General features: G+C 39.1%; 1 protein-coding gene across 7 annotated transcripts in view; it reads left to right on the top strand.

Moving 5' to 3' along the window:
• Window positions 1–17258, top strand: part of HECTD4 (HECT domain E3 ubiquitin protein ligase 4) — a 188927-nt gene that overhangs the window by 80075 nt on the left and 91594 nt on the right. For all 7 annotated transcript variants that reach the window (XM_072802573.1, XM_072802574.1, XM_072802572.1 and 4 more), the window contains exons 8-13: window positions 1581–1773; window positions 5224–5382; window positions 9126–9239; window positions 9958–10098; window positions 15153–15385; window positions 15766–15911. In XM_072802573.1, the coding sequence (XP_072658674.1) occupies window positions 1581–1773; window positions 5224–5382; window positions 9126–9239; window positions 9958–10098; window positions 15153–15385; window positions 15766–15911 (986 nt within the window). The remainder of the gene's footprint in view (window positions 1–1580; window positions 1774–5223; window positions 5383–9125; window positions 9240–9957; window positions 10099–15152; window positions 15386–15765; window positions 15912–17258) is intronic.

The following is a 17258-nucleotide window of genomic DNA, read 5'->3' as shown; positions in this document are numbered from 1 at the left end:
TGCCTCTGCTGCTGGCACCAGTTTCTGAGGTTCCAACCAGATCCAGGAACTTGATTCTGGAACGGTGCTGGGAGATGCAGAAGCTGCATGCGATGTCATTTGAAACATTTGTCAGTGAATGGAAGTGGAGAAAAGAGATGGTACTGCAGTGGGTCACCAAGGTCCTATGTCAAGTCTGTGTCTACTTGAAACCAAGGAGAAGGAAGACCTGAGGGAGACTGATGATAATGGGGCAGGAGATAGTTAAGGGAGCAGTTAGGAAGCAGAAGTGGGGGACACCTGGGTGGCTCAGTGGTTGAGCATCTGCCTTCGGCTCAAGGCATGATCCTGGGGTCCTGGATCGAGTCCCACATTGGGCTCCCTGCAGGAGCAGGTAGCCTGCTTCTCTCTCTGCCTATGTCTCTGCCGCTCTCTTTCTCTGTGTCTCTCATGAATAAATACATAAAATCTTAAAAAACAAAAACAAAACAAAACAAAACAAAAACAAGAAACAAGGAGACCGAAGCAGAAGAGTTAACCTTAAACCACAGGAGGCAAAACACTTCTTCCTCTGAAATAAGAGGAAAGGAAGGATAAATGAGGGTGGATACAGACATACTTGAGTTGGAAGAGGGATGAGTGGGGGCAGCTTCCAGTAAGTGGTCTGGATCTTTTTTTTTTTTTTTTTTTTTTTTTAATTTATTTTTTATTGGTGTTCAATTTACTAACATACAGAATAACACCCAGTGCCCGTCACCCATTCACTCCCACCCCCCGCCCTCCTCCCCTTCTACCACCCCTAGTTCGTTTCCCAGAGTTAGCAGTCTTTACGTTCTGTCTCCCTTTCTGATATTTCCCACACATTTCTTCTCCCTTCCCTTATATTCCCTTTCACTATTATTTATATTCCGGTCTGGATCTTTTTAGCAGGAAAGGCAGTTAGGTGCTCTGCTTAAAGTCAAGCTCCAAAATTGGTGAAAGAATTCTGGAATCCCCAATGTAGAGATTCTGCTGGGGAATCAAGTGTTGAAGGAAGAACTGGCCAGCACCAGCAAGGACCTAGCTGATGTTGCCATGTATTTTTAGCAGACAAAATCTGTCTTTCTCCAGGATTGCTATGTCAGTGTCCATGCAGTGAATGTTAACCGCTGTCAACACAGAATTTGGATTTTAGCCACTATATTTCCAAAAGACATTATCTTCTTAGTTGTACTTAATAATAGTAAATCAAAAATGGATTGATTTGTTTTCCTCTTCTCTTACTTATACCTGTCAGAAGCTTGTAATTAGTGAGAGCTGCCTGTGGAATGCAGTATAAGGAATTTTAATCAACAGCCTTTTGTAGAACCTATTAAACTTGGCTTGCTGCTTTTAGAATCTGTGCTTTTGGGAAAAATGAAAACTTAAACTTACCTTTTGTCTTTCTTTGGTTCTCAGTAGTTTCTATAGAACACTTAAATTTTGCGGTGTACATCTACTCAGATGCAGTTTTTGGAAATGTCTTTGAGCAACCAGATCACAGTGATGCAATTCTCAAATAGAAATCCACTGATTGGTAGAAACCAATATCACTGAAGGACCTCTTTTTCTTCAAATACTAGGTCGAAAATGGTGTATTTGTAGCTAATCCACTTCAGGAACGCACAATTCTAATGAGAAAAGAAGGTGAATCTGCCAAAAGCATTAATGAAATGCTTCTGAGCAGACTTTCACGTTACAGAGCTTCCCCGTCCGCAACACTGGCTGCCCTTACTGGCTCCACCATCTCCAACACACTGAAAGAAGACCAAGCAGGTATGTTGCGGCCCTTTGCTTACTGTGTTTGTTCACCTTGTGTGGCTCCATTCAGCTACGTACATATTTTTAAAGACCTTATTTTTTAGAGCAGTTTTAGGTTCATAGAATTGAGAGGGAGGTAAAGAATTTCCTGTAAACCTCCTTCCCCCACACATGCACAGCTCTCTCCCATTATACAGTTGGTAAACCTACAGTGACATAACATTAATCACCTGAAGCCCATAGTTTACATTCAAGTTTACTCTCGGTGTTGTGCAGTCAGTGGGTTTGGACAAATACATGATGACAGGTCTTCATCCTTATGGTATCATACAAAGTAGTTTCACTGCCCTAGAAATCCTTTGTGCTCTATTTATCTCTCCTTCCCCTTGTGCCTGGCCACCCCTGACTTTTTTATTGTCCTCATAGTTCTGCCTTTTCCAGAATGCCCCCTAGTTGGAATCACATATCATGTAGCCTTTATAGATTGGCTTCTTTCACTTGGTAGCATGCATTATGTTTCCTCCGTGTCTTTTCATGGCTTGATATATTCAGCTTGTGATTTGTGAGAGCTCCCTCTGGAATTTGGGCAGTACTTTTATTCCCCCCAAGTCTATTTATTTTTAGTAATCTCTATACCCAATGTGGGGCTTGAACTCAGAATCCCAAGACCAAGAGTGCATGCTCCTCTGACTGAGCCAGGCAGGCACCCCGTTGGCAGTACTTTTTGAGTGCTTATAGTATGTCATACAAAGCACTTTGCTTTACATAATTCACCTTTTTATCTCCCTCCAGTTATCAGTCTTTTTTTAAATTCCAAACCAATACATGTTGTTAGCTATGGACATGAATTGGCATGAATCTATAATAATTCCAAATAGCTCTGTCTTTAACTGTAAATACCTTATCATTGCTGTTAATGTAAATTGATTTCATGTTTAGCATCTGCTTCATAAATGTAAAAAACTCATGTTTGGCATTGTCTTCACTTCTTGGCCAAGCAAATAAGAAGCAAACATCCACAAGGGAGATTGCTTTTTCTAGAATTTATCATTTACTGTTTGCACCTTAATAATTAATTAATTAATTAATTAATTTTTTGTTTGTGGACCTTAATATTTTAAAATAAATAACGCATGTACAGAGTTTGAAAGTAGAAGCAATATAAAAAGGTATATACAAAGAAATCTTTCTTCTGTATCTTGGCATATTATACATTTTGCCCTGCACTACCTCCTATAGGTGATTATATTTATTAGTTTTTATATAACCTTACAGAATTTCTTTATGCAAATACAATTATGTGTCCTTATTTTCCTCCTTTTCTTAATAAAAGGCAGCCTACTAAACACACCGTTCTGTACTTTGAAAGCAAGAGTTCTTAACTGAGATAAGCCCTTAAGAGGCTCATGAATGCACTCCCCAAACTTTCATAACAACATCTTAAGTGTATCCATCCTGATTTTCACCAGACTTTCAAGGCCATCTCTGACCCAAGAAAGGTTAAGAACCATTATTCTTGATGAGTTTTCAGATTACACCAACTATGTGACTCTATAACAAGTCATGAACTGTAGTAAAAGATAAGGCTAGAACATATGCTGTGTATATAGAAAAATCCATCTGAATGAATAGATGTTTAATGAATTTAATGCAATTTTAGGCTTTATCCTTTATATACTGAAATGTTGGGAAGAGAAACTGATTAATTCATTTTAAGGCTATCAAATTAAATACTTCTTAGTTCATATTAGAATTTAAGGATATAATTTTATTTTCATGGGTCTCTATTATATCAAATATAAGTGGGGAGATTATTAACAGTTGTCATGACTTGGGTATATGGATAATTAGAATGATAGGAATACTTTGTAGAGGATGGTGGGTTTACAAAATAAATAGCTTCCTAACAAGTTGAAGGCTGAGACAGAGAGAGAGAGAGAGAGAGAGAGGCAGAGACATGAGCAGAGGGAGAAGCAGGCTCCCTGCAAGGAGCTCAATATGGGACTCGATCCTGCAGCCTAGGATCACACCCAGAGCCAAAGGCAGATGCTCAACCTCTGAGCCACCCAGGCATCCCCAAGCTGAAGGCTTGATCTGAGTTTATCCTTGGGAGAAAACTGAATCCTATCCCAACAATAGAAGTACTAAAGGAATCTTTGTTGGAAAAGGAGATATGAGTGAAATCAGAAGAACTCAGAAGGCAAGGGTATGTTTAGAATTCTGTGAAAACTGCTGTTGTATTCAAAACATGTGAGCTCATACTTTTATATACATTCTCTGCATATTCATTAACATGATGTTGCATAAAAAATCACCAGTTATTAGGCTGACTTTTGAGGATTCAGCATTCAAAGGGTCTAGAATGTTTTATTCTGGGATAAACTAATACCTGTAACCATGTTATTAATAAGTTGTCTATTAAAACATCATGGTGAAAATGCTATATTCATAAAGTTGCTAATTTTCCAATCATTGCCCCTTTTGGGTTTCTTACCTGTGGAAATTTATGCCCTTGAGTTTATGTCCTGGATGAAGATGAAGAATATACTTGTTGAGAATTTGGAGTTTCTAATGGAGCTGTTTAGAGGCACAAACATTCAAAACAAAAATCAGACAGATTGGGTTTCACTTTTTTCCTTTTTCTAATCTAAAACATGTAAAAGCAATTTTTACATCTATCTGAGCTGTTCTGTTTTATACCCTGACAGCTTCCTAGGTTAAGCATTCTGTCTCACTTTCTGTTGCCATGATCAGACCTCACTAGAGTAGTATATAGGAAGTCCTTAAATTTGTATTTTCAAATATCCCAGTGAGGAGGTGAGATTAGAGTGCATCTTTTACCTCTTGATTAGAAATAATAATTATTTAATAATAGTTTATGTCACTGACCTTAAATATATGTATAATATATTTAATATATATGTTTTATAAATATATAATATATATAAGGAGTTATAAATCATGAAGGTATAAAATGGTTCTGTGATAGGTATTGTGAAAGCTTTTATTGATTAGTTATACATTGAAATTTCTGGCTGATTTCATGTTCAGAGCTGTTTGTAATGAATGTAATAAGCCCAACCTGTAGAATTTGTTCTGTATAAAATGAAAAGATGTCTGTTGGAGTGTAGTTTCTGGGAAACACAAACAGTAGGATTCTTCTTTCATTCTGAGATCTAGTCCAAGTGAGGATTCATTCTTTTGAAAGAAGTTTTGAGACATAAAGGCATATTGATTATTGGGAACACCTTTGAGAAATGTTCAGCTCATGAAACAGGGAGCTTGGGGCCAGGCTACTGGGCCAGATCATTATTTCTCTTTAGTTTACTGCTTCTTGTTGTATTTTCCACATCTGGGTATATCCTTGTTTGAATATGGGGCTCCTTCATTATACTGTAATCTACTTTGGCATTCAAATTAATCTGTGTTTCAAATACTTATCACTATTTTCATTCCTTTCACCAGCAAATACTAGCTGTGGGCTACCTCTGAAAATGCTTCGGAAGACGCCCATCTATACCTGTGGCACATACTTAGTGATGCTGGTCCCACCACCAGGGGGGTCAGGCAGCTCTGCCACCCGTTCTCTTTTTGGTGGAACAAGTGGTTTGTCATCTTTAAAAAGTAAGTGCATTTTATTTGTGGCATTCTGCCCAGTTGTCTCTAACTGTGAAATTTAAAGCTTTTCTATTAATAATATTAAACTTACTCTGTTAAAGTTGTTTGTAGTAGCTCTTTGATTACAGCAAAACTTATCAATATAGTCAATAGTTTAGAAAGAATCAAAACTATAATTTTTGTAGGTGATACAGTAGTACACTTCTGAAAACCATCATCCTATAAAATTACTAGAAATAATAATGAATTCAGGACTATTTTAGGAAATAAAATACTCAATTGCCATATTATTTACTGATAAACACAGCAAGAGTTCTACCCACTACGAATAAAATTCCAAATTACTAAATAAAATATGTGAAGTGCCTCTATTTTAGGACACATAAATAAAAGGTAAGCAAAAAAAATCTAATTCAGAAATTAATGTTGTTAATTAAGTATATATACTTTTTTTTATATAAAAGAGGGAGGCATACTATAGTAATTAAAGCATTGTGATCTTGGCTTCAGAGTAGGCAAATAGTTAAATGGAATAAAATATAGAATCAAAATCAAGAGTCAAAAAATGTTTCAGGGCACCTGGCTGGCCCATTTGGTGGAGTGTGTAACTCTTGGGGTTGTGAGTTCAAGCCCCACACTGAGTGTAGAGACTACTTAAAATCTTTAAAAAATAAAACTTTCTTTTACATTCCTATTTTGTAGCTTTGCTACCGTAGGAACATCATTTAACTCCTCTGAGCTTCAGGTTTCCCACCTGCAAAGAATAAAAGGAAAATAGTATCTCACACTATTGTTTGGTGGTCATATGCAATAAAGTTATATTAGAGTATTTCTAAGAAACAAACAAAAACTCAAATGTTCCTTTCATATATGGTAACACTTTTTGTGTTTTTCCATGAAATCTGTTTATTTATTTATATTTATATTTATATTTATTTATTTATTTATTTATTTTGATTTTTTTTGAAATTTGTTTAGACACATAAAATTAAAATGTTTTTAAAATCTATTTATTTTCATTTCCCAATATTTTCATATTCTGTCCTCTTAAAATGATTTGCTTACAGTTATCCCATTAAAGGATTATATTTAAAATGTAGTCTTTTTATTTTATTTATTTTTTTAAGATTTACTTATTTATTCAGAGAGAGAGAGAGAGAGAGAGGCAGAGACACAACACAGGCAGAGGGAGAAGCAGGCTCCAAGCAGGAAGCTGGAAGTGGGACTCAATCCCGGGTCTCCAGGATCACACCCCAGGCTGCAGGAGGCGCTAAACCTGTGCCACCGGGGCTGCCCCAAATGTCTTTTTAAAAGGCATTTCATACTCTAAGCGGGAAGATACAAATTTGACCTCAGCACTTTATACAAAATCATGTGTCTATTATAAACCTTTAGGCCCTTTCAGGTACATTCAACACACTGTATGTGTTTGGGATTTAAATATTTGTAATAACTCAACATTCTTTTGCTTTTAGAATCAAATTGGTTGGACTTTTTCTCAACAGCTTGTTTTCTCTAACAGATCATGTGACCAAGGGCAGCCCCGGTGGCGCAGCAGCTTAGCGCCGCCTACAGCCCAGGGCGTGATCCTGGAGTCCTGGGATCGAATCCCACATCATCGGGCTCCCTGCAAGGAGCCTGCTTCTCCCTCTGCCTGTGTCTCTGCCTCTCTCTCTCTCTCTGTGTCTCTATGAATAAATAAATAAATAATCTTAAAAAAAAAAAAAAAAGATCATGTGACCAAGATGTCCCTTGAGCACTTAAAATAAATGGTGTAAATTTATTATTAGTCTCTTTTTTTTTAGTACAAGCTTTATTGAGCTATAATATACTATAAAATCCACACCTTTTAAGTATACAGTTCAGTGGTTTTTAGTATATTCAGAGTTATGCATTCATCACCACTATCTAATTCTAGAACATTTTCTGTCACTTCAAAAAGCAACCTCCCCCCCCATACCCATTAGCAGTCCCTCCCCCTTTTCCCTGCCTCACCCCAGTTCCTGATATCCATTTGTCTACTTCTGTCTGTACGGATTCATCCCTGGACTTTTCCTATTTATGGGATTATATAATATATATGCTTTTGTGATTGGCTTTCTTCTTTTTTAATGTTTTTAAGATTAATCCATTTGATAGTAGGAATTATTACGTCATTCTTTTTATGGCTGAATTATATTCCATTGCATGGATAATATCCCATTTTGTTGACATTTGAGTTGTTTCTACTTTCTGGCTATTTTGAGTAATACTGCTATGAACAATCATGTTAAGTTTTTGTGTAGGCATATGTCCACCTCTCTTGTGTATATACATAGGAGTAAAATTCTGGTCATATGGTAGCTGTATGTTTACCCTCTGAAGGGACTACCAAGCTGTTTTTTCAAAGTGGCTGTACTGTTTTACATTCTCATCAGCAACATAAAAGGGTCTAATTTCTCCACATTCTCCGTGACATTTATTTTCTGCTTTTTAAAATTATGGCCATCCTAGTGGGTATGAAGTGGTATTTCTTTGTGGTTTTGATTTGTATTTCCCTAATGACAAATGATGTTGAACATCTTTTCTTGTGCTTATTGGCCATTTGTATGTCTCCTTGGATAAGTATCTTTTGAAACCTTTATTTATTTATTTATTTTAAAATATTTTATTTATTCATGAGAGACATGGGGGCGGAGGGCAGAGACACAGGCAGAGGGAGAAGCAGGCTCCATGCAGGAGCCCAATGCAGGACTTGATCCCGGGACTCCAGGATCACGCCCTGGGCCAAAGGCAGGCGCTAAACTGCTGAGCCACCCAGGGATCCCCTGAAACCCATTTTTAATTGGATTATTTATCTGTTTATTTACCATTAGTCTTGTTAAATTCTTTTTAGTCTTCTTGGCATGGCTTTGTCATTAACTCAAATTGGCCCCATTTGATTAAAGCAGGCCTTCACGGTGCCATTTTTTCATGAGGTTATAACATACATAGTGATTCTACTCTAGGCCAACAAATCAATACATGCTTAAATTTCTTCTGTGTCTTGTTCCACATTGGTCACTGTGGAGGCTACCTAGTATGTGTAGGAAGTGGTGCTTGCCTTGAGGAGCTCCTCATCTGGTTGAGAGAAATACTGTTTGTGTGTGAAACAAATAGAAAATGATACACAGTGATGTATTACTTCCGGGAACCATGGGGAGCAGATGAAATGCTGCAGAATCTGAGAGAAAGGGTTATTGTGAAGTGGGGTAGAAAGCAGATACATCCTGAGGTCTTGAGTTTAAGTCATGAAAAACAGATATTATGCATATAAGTGGCCAAGTTGGGGAAAGATGTATGCATGGCAAACAATGAAGGAAGGGATTTGGGAGGGGCACCTGGGGGCTCAGTTGGTTAAGTGTCTGCCTTTGGCTCAGGTCATGATCCCTGAGTCCCAGAAATCCTGGGATTGAGCCCCACATCCAGCTCCCTGCAAGTGGGAAGAGGACCGGAGAGAGAAAAGCAGATTTCCCACTGAGTGGAGCCCAACTCGAGACTTGATCTCATGACCCCGAAATCATGACCTAAGTTGGGTGCTTAACCGACTGAGCCAAGCACTTGTCCCTTTTTGTGGTCTTATGTTTGTATTCTGTCTCCTCATTGTTACCACCAATAGACAGCAAAAGTGTGATTTTTATGAAAGTCTTTTTAAGAGCCTAAAGTTTAAACTTTGAAAACTAGACCATCACCGTAAGGCTTATTAAACAGCTTAATATTTGTTTTCAAAGTCCTTGCCTCTAGCTTGGTATATAATATTTCGGATGGTCAGTTCACAAGTCGTGCCGATCTCATAGATGCTGCTGGAAGCTCACTGGGTCGTGGTGCTCTTGTACCAGGATTGGGTAAGAAATGCCCACTTTTCCTTGGAAAATTCAAAGTTTTTGCAATTTCTCTCAAAAAATCTTGCCAATTTCCTTTTCCTAGTAAGAAATAATTTTTTGATGCCACTGCTTAATTTTAAGGATCAACATAAGAAATGACCATAGATGCCATTCCTCTGCTTAAATTGCTATTGAAAATACTGTCCAGGTTATATGATGATGCCTGTAACAAATATTTCTCAAAGTTCAGGCACCCTTAAGAGATTCATTTCCCATGAGGCATCAGTATGCTTCTTAGTGTCAGGAAGTGAACATTATGTAATATATTTGATATTCTCTTTGCCTTGGCTCCTAGGAAGCTCATATCTAAGTTTTGGACTTGGTTATTAAAGCTTCTACTGTGTGTTAATGTTCATTAGTCCTGTTAGTACCTGGGTTTTGGTTTAAACCATTTAAATCCTTTTCGGAATTAAAAGGGTCACAAATAAGTCAGTTACTAAGAACTATCTATTCCATGAGACCTATTCCATTCTTACACAGGAGTTAAGCAAAATAGAAATTGAGTGCTTCCTTTTGGCTGAGCCCTAATCTAATGTTTTGCTACATAAATATATGGGAATAGGGATGTGAATTGTCAGCAGTGGAGAGAACCACCCTTCTATTCTTTAGCAGTGCTTTGGAGAAATATGTATACAGGCAGATGGTGACATGGCAGCTGAATAGTGTGCTGTTTTTGCAGGTGCCTGTTATGATACAGTGAACAACATGCTGTGGACATGCTCAAATGATTATATTGATCAGTGGTGTAATCCAGGGAACCAGGCCTTCCATTATGTCTGTCAGAGACTTGGAGTCAGCCACATCATCACTGAGCCCAAAGGTGAGGTGCACTTGTGGTCTTAGAGGAGTATATTTTTCCCTAATGAAATATGAGAGAGGGCAGCCCGGGTGGCTCAGAGGTTTAGTGCCGCTTTCGGTCCAGGGTGTGATCCTGGAGACCTGGGATCGAATCCCATGTCGGGCTCCCAGCATGGAGCCTGCTTCTCCCTCTGTCTGTGTCTCTGCCTCTCTCTCTCTCTCTCTCTGTCTCCATAAATAAACAAATAAATAAAAATTAAAAAAAAAAAACAAATATGAGAGAGCACAGTAGGGTAAGTGGTAACGTTGCCCAAGTAACAAAACGTGTCAGTAGCTTTCCCTCTTTGAACTTGAAACCTAACATCCTTGTTGCCTGATTTTTTTTTTTAAAAGATATTCATTTATGTATTTGAGAGAGAGAGAGAAAAAGAGAGAGTGCGCATGATCAAGGGGAAGGGCAGAAGGAAAAGCAGACTCCCCGCTGAGCAGGGAGCCTGATGCAGGGCTCAATCCTAGGACCCCAGAATCATGACCTGGGCCAAAGGCAGACGCTTAATGGACTGAGCCATTGAGGTGCCCCACCTGATTGGTTTATGATTAATTATTATTTTTTTTTAAAAGATTTTATTCATGAGAATAACAGAGAGAGAGGGAGAGGGAGAGAGAGAGAGGGGGAGAGAAGCAGGCTCCATGCAGGGAGCTTGATACGGGACTCGATCCCGTGACTCCAGGGTCACACCTGGCTGAAGGCAGGTGCCAAACTGCTAAGCCACCCAGGGATGCCTGGTTTATGATTAATTAAATAATTATGTAAATAAACAGAGGATTTGAGACTTTTTTAGAGAAAATTGTTATGCTATTTTATTTTATTTATTTTTTTATTCTTGAGAGACATACAGAAAGAAGCAGAGACATAGGCAGAGGGAGAAGTAGTCTCCCTGTGGAGAGCCTGATGCAGGACCCAATCCCAGGAACCTGGGATCATGACCTGTGCCAAAGGCAGACAGACACACTCGACCACTGAGCCCCCCAGGTGCCCCAGATATGTGTATTTCTTAATATTAGGAGTCTTAATATTAAATAACTGTTAACTTAAAATCTTCTGGCTTCGAGGTCAGTTATAGTGTGGTATGGAGGAGCAAATCCTCTTCCCATAAAGCATTGATAAAATGGACATCATTATGAGAAACAACTATTTCTAGGCTCTAGAAACTGACCAGAGGCATACACCAAATTGAGAAGTGAATATTCATAAAAATCACTGAACTTGGGTAAAAATAATAGGAGTCTGTGGTACTCTTACTTGAGGATGCTCCTGTCTCCCACCTTAAACTTGGTCAGTGTAATAATTCCATCAAAGTGGGGCAGATCATGTAAACCAGCAGCCTTGTTTCCAGAGGGGCTGACCTGATTTGGAGCAATACATGGGAAAAACTCCTGCCCAACAATGTCAGTAACAGTACTAATCTTGGTGGCAAACCAACAGAGAAGACTGGTGGCTTAGCTCACTTGAGGTTGTGGTTGTGATTAGGGTGAGCAGCGAACCAGCAAACTAGCCAGAGATTTACTCATGAGATCCAGGTAGTGAGAAAGCTACAGAGGGCCTTGTTTAGCTACCTGCACATGTGCATAGAAGAAGCTGGAGAGGGCCCAGCCTGGGTTGTTCACACAGGCCTGGCCGAGCATGAGCCTGCACATACATGCAGAGATGTGAGAGGGCCTGACAGAAAGTAAAATCCAAGACAGAGTTTAAAGCTGTGTGAAACTTGGTGTGCTACCCCAAAACATACAGACCCAGCCGGAGGGGCAAACTTACTGGCCCAAGGTATTTGAGCACAGCCTTTGACTCAGTCTAGATTACTCTTTTTTTTTTTTTTTTTAAGATTTATTTATTCATGATAGTCACACAGAGAGAGAGAGAGAGAGTCAGAGACAGGCAGAGGGAGAAGCAGGCTCCATATAGGGAGCCTGACGTGGGATTCGATCCAGGGTCTCCAGGATCACGCCCTGGGCCAAAGGCAGGCGCCAAACTGCTGCACCACCCAGGGATCCCGTTGACTCAGTCTAGATGATCCCTAGGAAGACAGGCTTAAAATTTAAAAAAATAAAAGTACACAAATGAAAGAAAGTAACAAAGTAGAAACAAGAATTGAAAAAAAACCCAACTAAACAGAGGTCAGTGGCTACATACTATAGACAGAACTCAGCTGTTGGACTTAGAAGATGAGAACTAAAGCAGCCTTTGTGGATATATTGAAAGATCTAAAGGAAACTGTTGAAAAGATGCAAGTATGATGACTATGACTTAAAAAAAATAGAGAATTTCAACAAATAAATTTTTGAAAAAAGAAAACAGTGGAAATTCTGGATTTGAAAAGGTCAGTGACTGCAAAGAGCAGCTCAGCAGCAGATTTGAAATGGTGGGAGAAGTAAACCTGCAATGAAGACATAGATGGATAGAGTCATCCTTTTAGAAAAACAGAAAAGGACACGCTTGGGGAGTATTGGTCAGGGATTTTGTAGAACATCCTTCAGTTTGAGTTCATCTTCAGTTTTCTCATTTTGAACTGAGGTTTTAGATTTTAGGGAGGAGTATTGCAGAGGTAAAGTGCTTTTCTCATTTTGTTATATCACAGGGTACATGTGTCACAGGATATCACAGGGTATCATGTAAACATGATAATAAACATGATTTATTATTAAAGTCCGTCGCTTGATTTGGGGCACCTGGCTAGCTCAGTTGGTGGAAGGTGTGACTCTTGATGTCGGGATTGTGAGTTTGAGCCCCACCTTGGGAGTAGAGATTGCATAATAAAAATCTTAAAAAAAAAAAATTGCTTGGTTTTAATGCCAGCTTTCTTCACTGCAAAGTTACCTTATTTTTCCAACTAGTAGATAGTCATTGAGCCCAAGCTTATGGGAAAGGGAATGAAGCTCCACCTCTTAGAAGGAAGAGCCTCAAAGAACTTGTGGACATATGTTAATTGCTATAGTAATTAATGTTTTGAGGGAGGTGATGCTTTGAGGCTATGCAGTTACCAGATTTTTTATTCTTGAGTTAGTTTGGTAATTTGTGTCTTGCTAGAAATTTGTGCATTTCATCTAAGTTTTCTTATTTGTTGATATAAAGTTGCTCATACTATTTCCTTATAATTTTTATAGGGTCAGTGGTAACTTCTCTGTTTTCCTGATTTTGGTATATGTGCAGATTTACTAAATATCATTGAATTGTGCACTTAGAATGGGTGAATTTTATCTTAAGTTCTATATTAATAAGGCTATTGAGGGACGAAGAAACATCAGGGGCCCCTGGGTGGCTCAGTCAATTAGGTGTCTGATTTGGTTTCAGCTCAAGTCACTGTCTCGGGGTCCTGTGATCAAGTTCCAAGTGGGGTTCCACACTCAGCAGAGGGCCTGCTGGTCCTTTTCCCTCTCCCCCCCACATGCTTTCTCTCTCTTTCATAATCTTTTTCATAATCTCTTTTTAAAAAAAGAGCAAAAATAAGAAAAAGGTCAACCATATATCAGTGCCTCCCTAATTATTCTCTCCAAGCTTCTTGCTTTAATCTCTAGACTGTATATTCACCTCTACTCGGTTATCTAATAGGTATGTTCATCTTGTCAAAAACATACTCCATTTTCCCCCTTCTCCAAATCTCTACCTGCTGAATCCCCTAGATGCTACTATAGGTATCACAGTTCCTTCATATGCTTAAGCCACAAAATTAGAATTCCCTAGGACTCTCTTTCTCTCACATCTCATATCCAAACGGACATCAGCAAATACTGTCAGCTGTGACCCTCAAGATCTATCCCCAGATCCTACCAGCAATGCTGCTATGACTCTTGCCTGGGCGTTGGTGGCTTCACCAGGTTACCGGGTAGCCAGCTCCCTGGTCTTCCTTCCTCCTTCCTTCGCAGCTGCCCTCCACTGCCCCCATTTGCTCATTTCTGCACAGCAGCCAGAGTCCTGTATAGTCTTGGTAGTCAGCTCTGTCCCTCCTCTGCTCAGACTCCTCCACTGGCTTCCTATGTAACTCAGAATAAATATCAAAGACCTCATTTCTTTGGCTAGGTCCCAGAGGCTAGCTTTCAGAAAGTCTTTGGTGAGGATGAATAATACTAACCTGAATTCTATTGTAAGAGCATGGAACCCGGCCTGGCCCTCCAGCTAACATACAATTGGAAAATTCAGTTTGGGCCAAGTTCACCTTCTCTTTGATTTTCCTTGAGTCCTCTTGTCATAGTCTTCAGTGCCCACAGTCTGGGAAACTCCAAGTAACCTCTACTCGGGCCTGCCTCTCCTAGATCCCCTGCCTTCCTGGTCCTTTGAGGCAGTTCATTTCAGCTGGTTTAAAGGGAAAAGCAAATTTGTTTGTTTGTTTTGCATTTTACCTATTTAGATTATTTTCACTTCCATTCCCTGAATGCCTGTGACCATCCATGGGGTGTTTATTATTATGTAAGAGGATGCTCTTGAACCTCAGGGTTGAACTGATGGCTCTCTAGGTTGCAGTGACTAAATGAGATAAAAATGGTGAGATACTGTGGGAGGAGGTATTTATGGACATGGGGGCGGGGATGTGGTGGTGGTGGTGGTGGTGTTCTCTCATGGAGGAACCATAGAAGATAGATTTTACTAGACTGGTTCCAGCATGGGCTCTGAGCAGAGATGGCCTGACTCCAAATCCCAGCTCTGTACTTAGTAGCTGTGTGACCTAGGGCAAGTTACTTAACCTCTCTAAATTTGATTTACTCCTCTATAAGACAGGGCTAAAATAGTCTAAGTTTACAGCAGAGTTGTAAGGTAATGCAATGCATTTAACCTATTGTCCAGTATATAGAAAGGGCTCTCTCAGTGCTCTTTAAAAACGGGAATTCCTTAGTATTTTCATTTTCACCTCAACATTATGGCAGGGGAAAAGGATTCTCCAGAAGCAGTAGAAGAGATGGGAGCCAGCATACTCTCTCCTAGTACTAGTATGCATGTACCTTTTGTAAATCAGAGTTTTCTGTTCCTTAGGGGCCACCTATGGAGATGTCTTTCCTCACTGAGTTTCTTTTTCATTTTTTTAGAAGAGGCTATAACCACGAATGAGGTTATAAACCAATTATTGCACCACGTTGGTGCGATGTGCATACACCAACTCAATCTTCTTGCTACTAACCCCAATCTTCCAATCACAAGTGTCTTGGGCAAGCAGCATCCAATTGAAGCACACCATCTTAGCAGTATTTGTGACATTATGGAGAAAGCCATGGTTAATGGAGACACCTGTATTATACGCTGTATTCTCGTTGTCTTTCAGGTAAATGCACTGTTTTGACATAAGTAAGATAATAGAGAAAAAGAAACCCAAAACTTGGTTTCAGCCAGCTAATTTTCACCAGAAGAAAAGTTTAACAACATTCCTGTCTTATATCTTAACCACATTCTAATCCTGTAATTAGAATTTTAATCATACTCATTGTATTACAGTTAATGGAGTATTGCTGTAGGTAGCTCATTGCAGTTAATATATATAAAATATTTACTGTAATTATACTGTTACACAATCAAGGAGATTGTGGTTAAAAATCCACCTGCATATCTGTTCAGAAGACTATCTACTATATGCTTTTTTTCAAAGGGATAATTTTATCCCTAGTAGAATTAGTATTTTTAGATATACCCCTTATGTTTCTGTAGGTGGTATTTAAATTTTTCTTCAGCCCACAAACTGAAAGGAATCGCGACATCATTCGACGGTCTGGATTATTGCTTTGGCAGTTGTTGATGGCACCAAAAGATCAAATTTGCTCTGAAATTCAGAAGGAAGTGTGTCTTGCCATCAGGTAATCAGCAAATTATTTTCTTCATGGTTTTTGCAAAATGCTTCTCCTGTGCTGCATTTTAATCTTTGCTGCAATTCAGTAGCATGGAAATCTCTTACCCCATTCCATGGTCAGGACCTTGTACATAGGGAATAATTTAATTGAAGAGGGCTTGTGGCCCGACTCCCAGGGGCCCTAAGCCGTATGTGTAACTATGTTCCTCATCTTGCCTTTTGGATTTTGAGAAGGAAAAAAAAAAACCTTTTGAGAGGGTATTTTGATGGCTTGCAAGTAGATGTTCTTGTCATTTGGGGAGAGTATATGGCAAGGTGTCAAAGAAGCAGGTTTAGGCAGCTTGCAGACCTGGGTTCTAGTCTTTGCTCTGCCACTTGCTAGCTTGGTTCAAGGCTTCCATTTCCTCAGCTATAAAGTGGGCATAAAAATAACACCTAACTTGAAGAGTTTGTGAGATTTTAATAAGACAAAGCCTGATGCAAAGTGCTCAACAATGTCAGCCTTTTAAATTCTGCTTAAAACCTTGTTAGAGAAGAGGTCAGATTTATGGACCATTTTCTGTTTATCTTTTTAATCTTTTTTTTTTTAGTTCAATGAACATTTATCCAGGTATATAGCCTGTGACCAAGAATAATTTAGTCACCAAGAGAGAACTGAATGTTTGGAAGAACTATAATGTGAGCAGAGAGGGAGGAGAGGAGAGGAGATTTTTTTTCCCTTCAATAATCAACTATGCTTTGGGTCTCTTGCTATTGAAAATATTAAGGCAGCAATTTATTTTTTTTTATCTTTTTTTTTTTTTTTATGATAGTCACAGAGAGAGAGAGAGAGAGAGGCAGAGACAGGCAGAGGGAGAAGCAGGCTCCATGCACCAGGAGCCTGACGTGGGATTCGAACCCGGGTCCTCAGGATCGCGCCCTGGGCCAAAGGCAGGCGCTAAACCGCTGCACCACCCAGGGATCCCTAAGGCAGCAATTTAAATCTGGTGTCTTGAGGAAACTTCTCGGGGTGATGAGTATGTTCAGTTCCTTGATTGTAGTGATGGTTTCATGGGTCTATGCATATGTCAAAACTTGTCATACTTACACTTTAAAAATGTGCACTTTATTGTATGTCAAACCTCATAAAAAAAGAAAGTAACAATTCTGACACAACTTGTAATGCTTTTCTTCTTGTTCTTTTGGAAAAGCTGAAATTTAGAAATTCCACTTCTCAAATGTGCTTTTGGTCACAATCTGGATATACACCTGGCTCAACTACATTGACTTTGTATAGCTCAGTTCTCTTTAACCAGTTCCATATCCAGCCTCAGACAAGTTCTTAATTTGGTAACTCGTCGACATGAGAAGGAGA

This window comes from Canis lupus, chromosome 27 (assembly GCF_048164855.1).
Source record: "Canis lupus baileyi chromosome 27, mCanLup2.hap1, whole genome shotgun sequence".
Lineage (NCBI taxonomy): Eukaryota > Metazoa > Chordata > Mammalia > Carnivora > Canidae > Canis > Canis lupus.
Note: the sequence above shows the minus strand (reverse complement) of the source record. Positions and strands in the feature narration are given on the sequence as shown.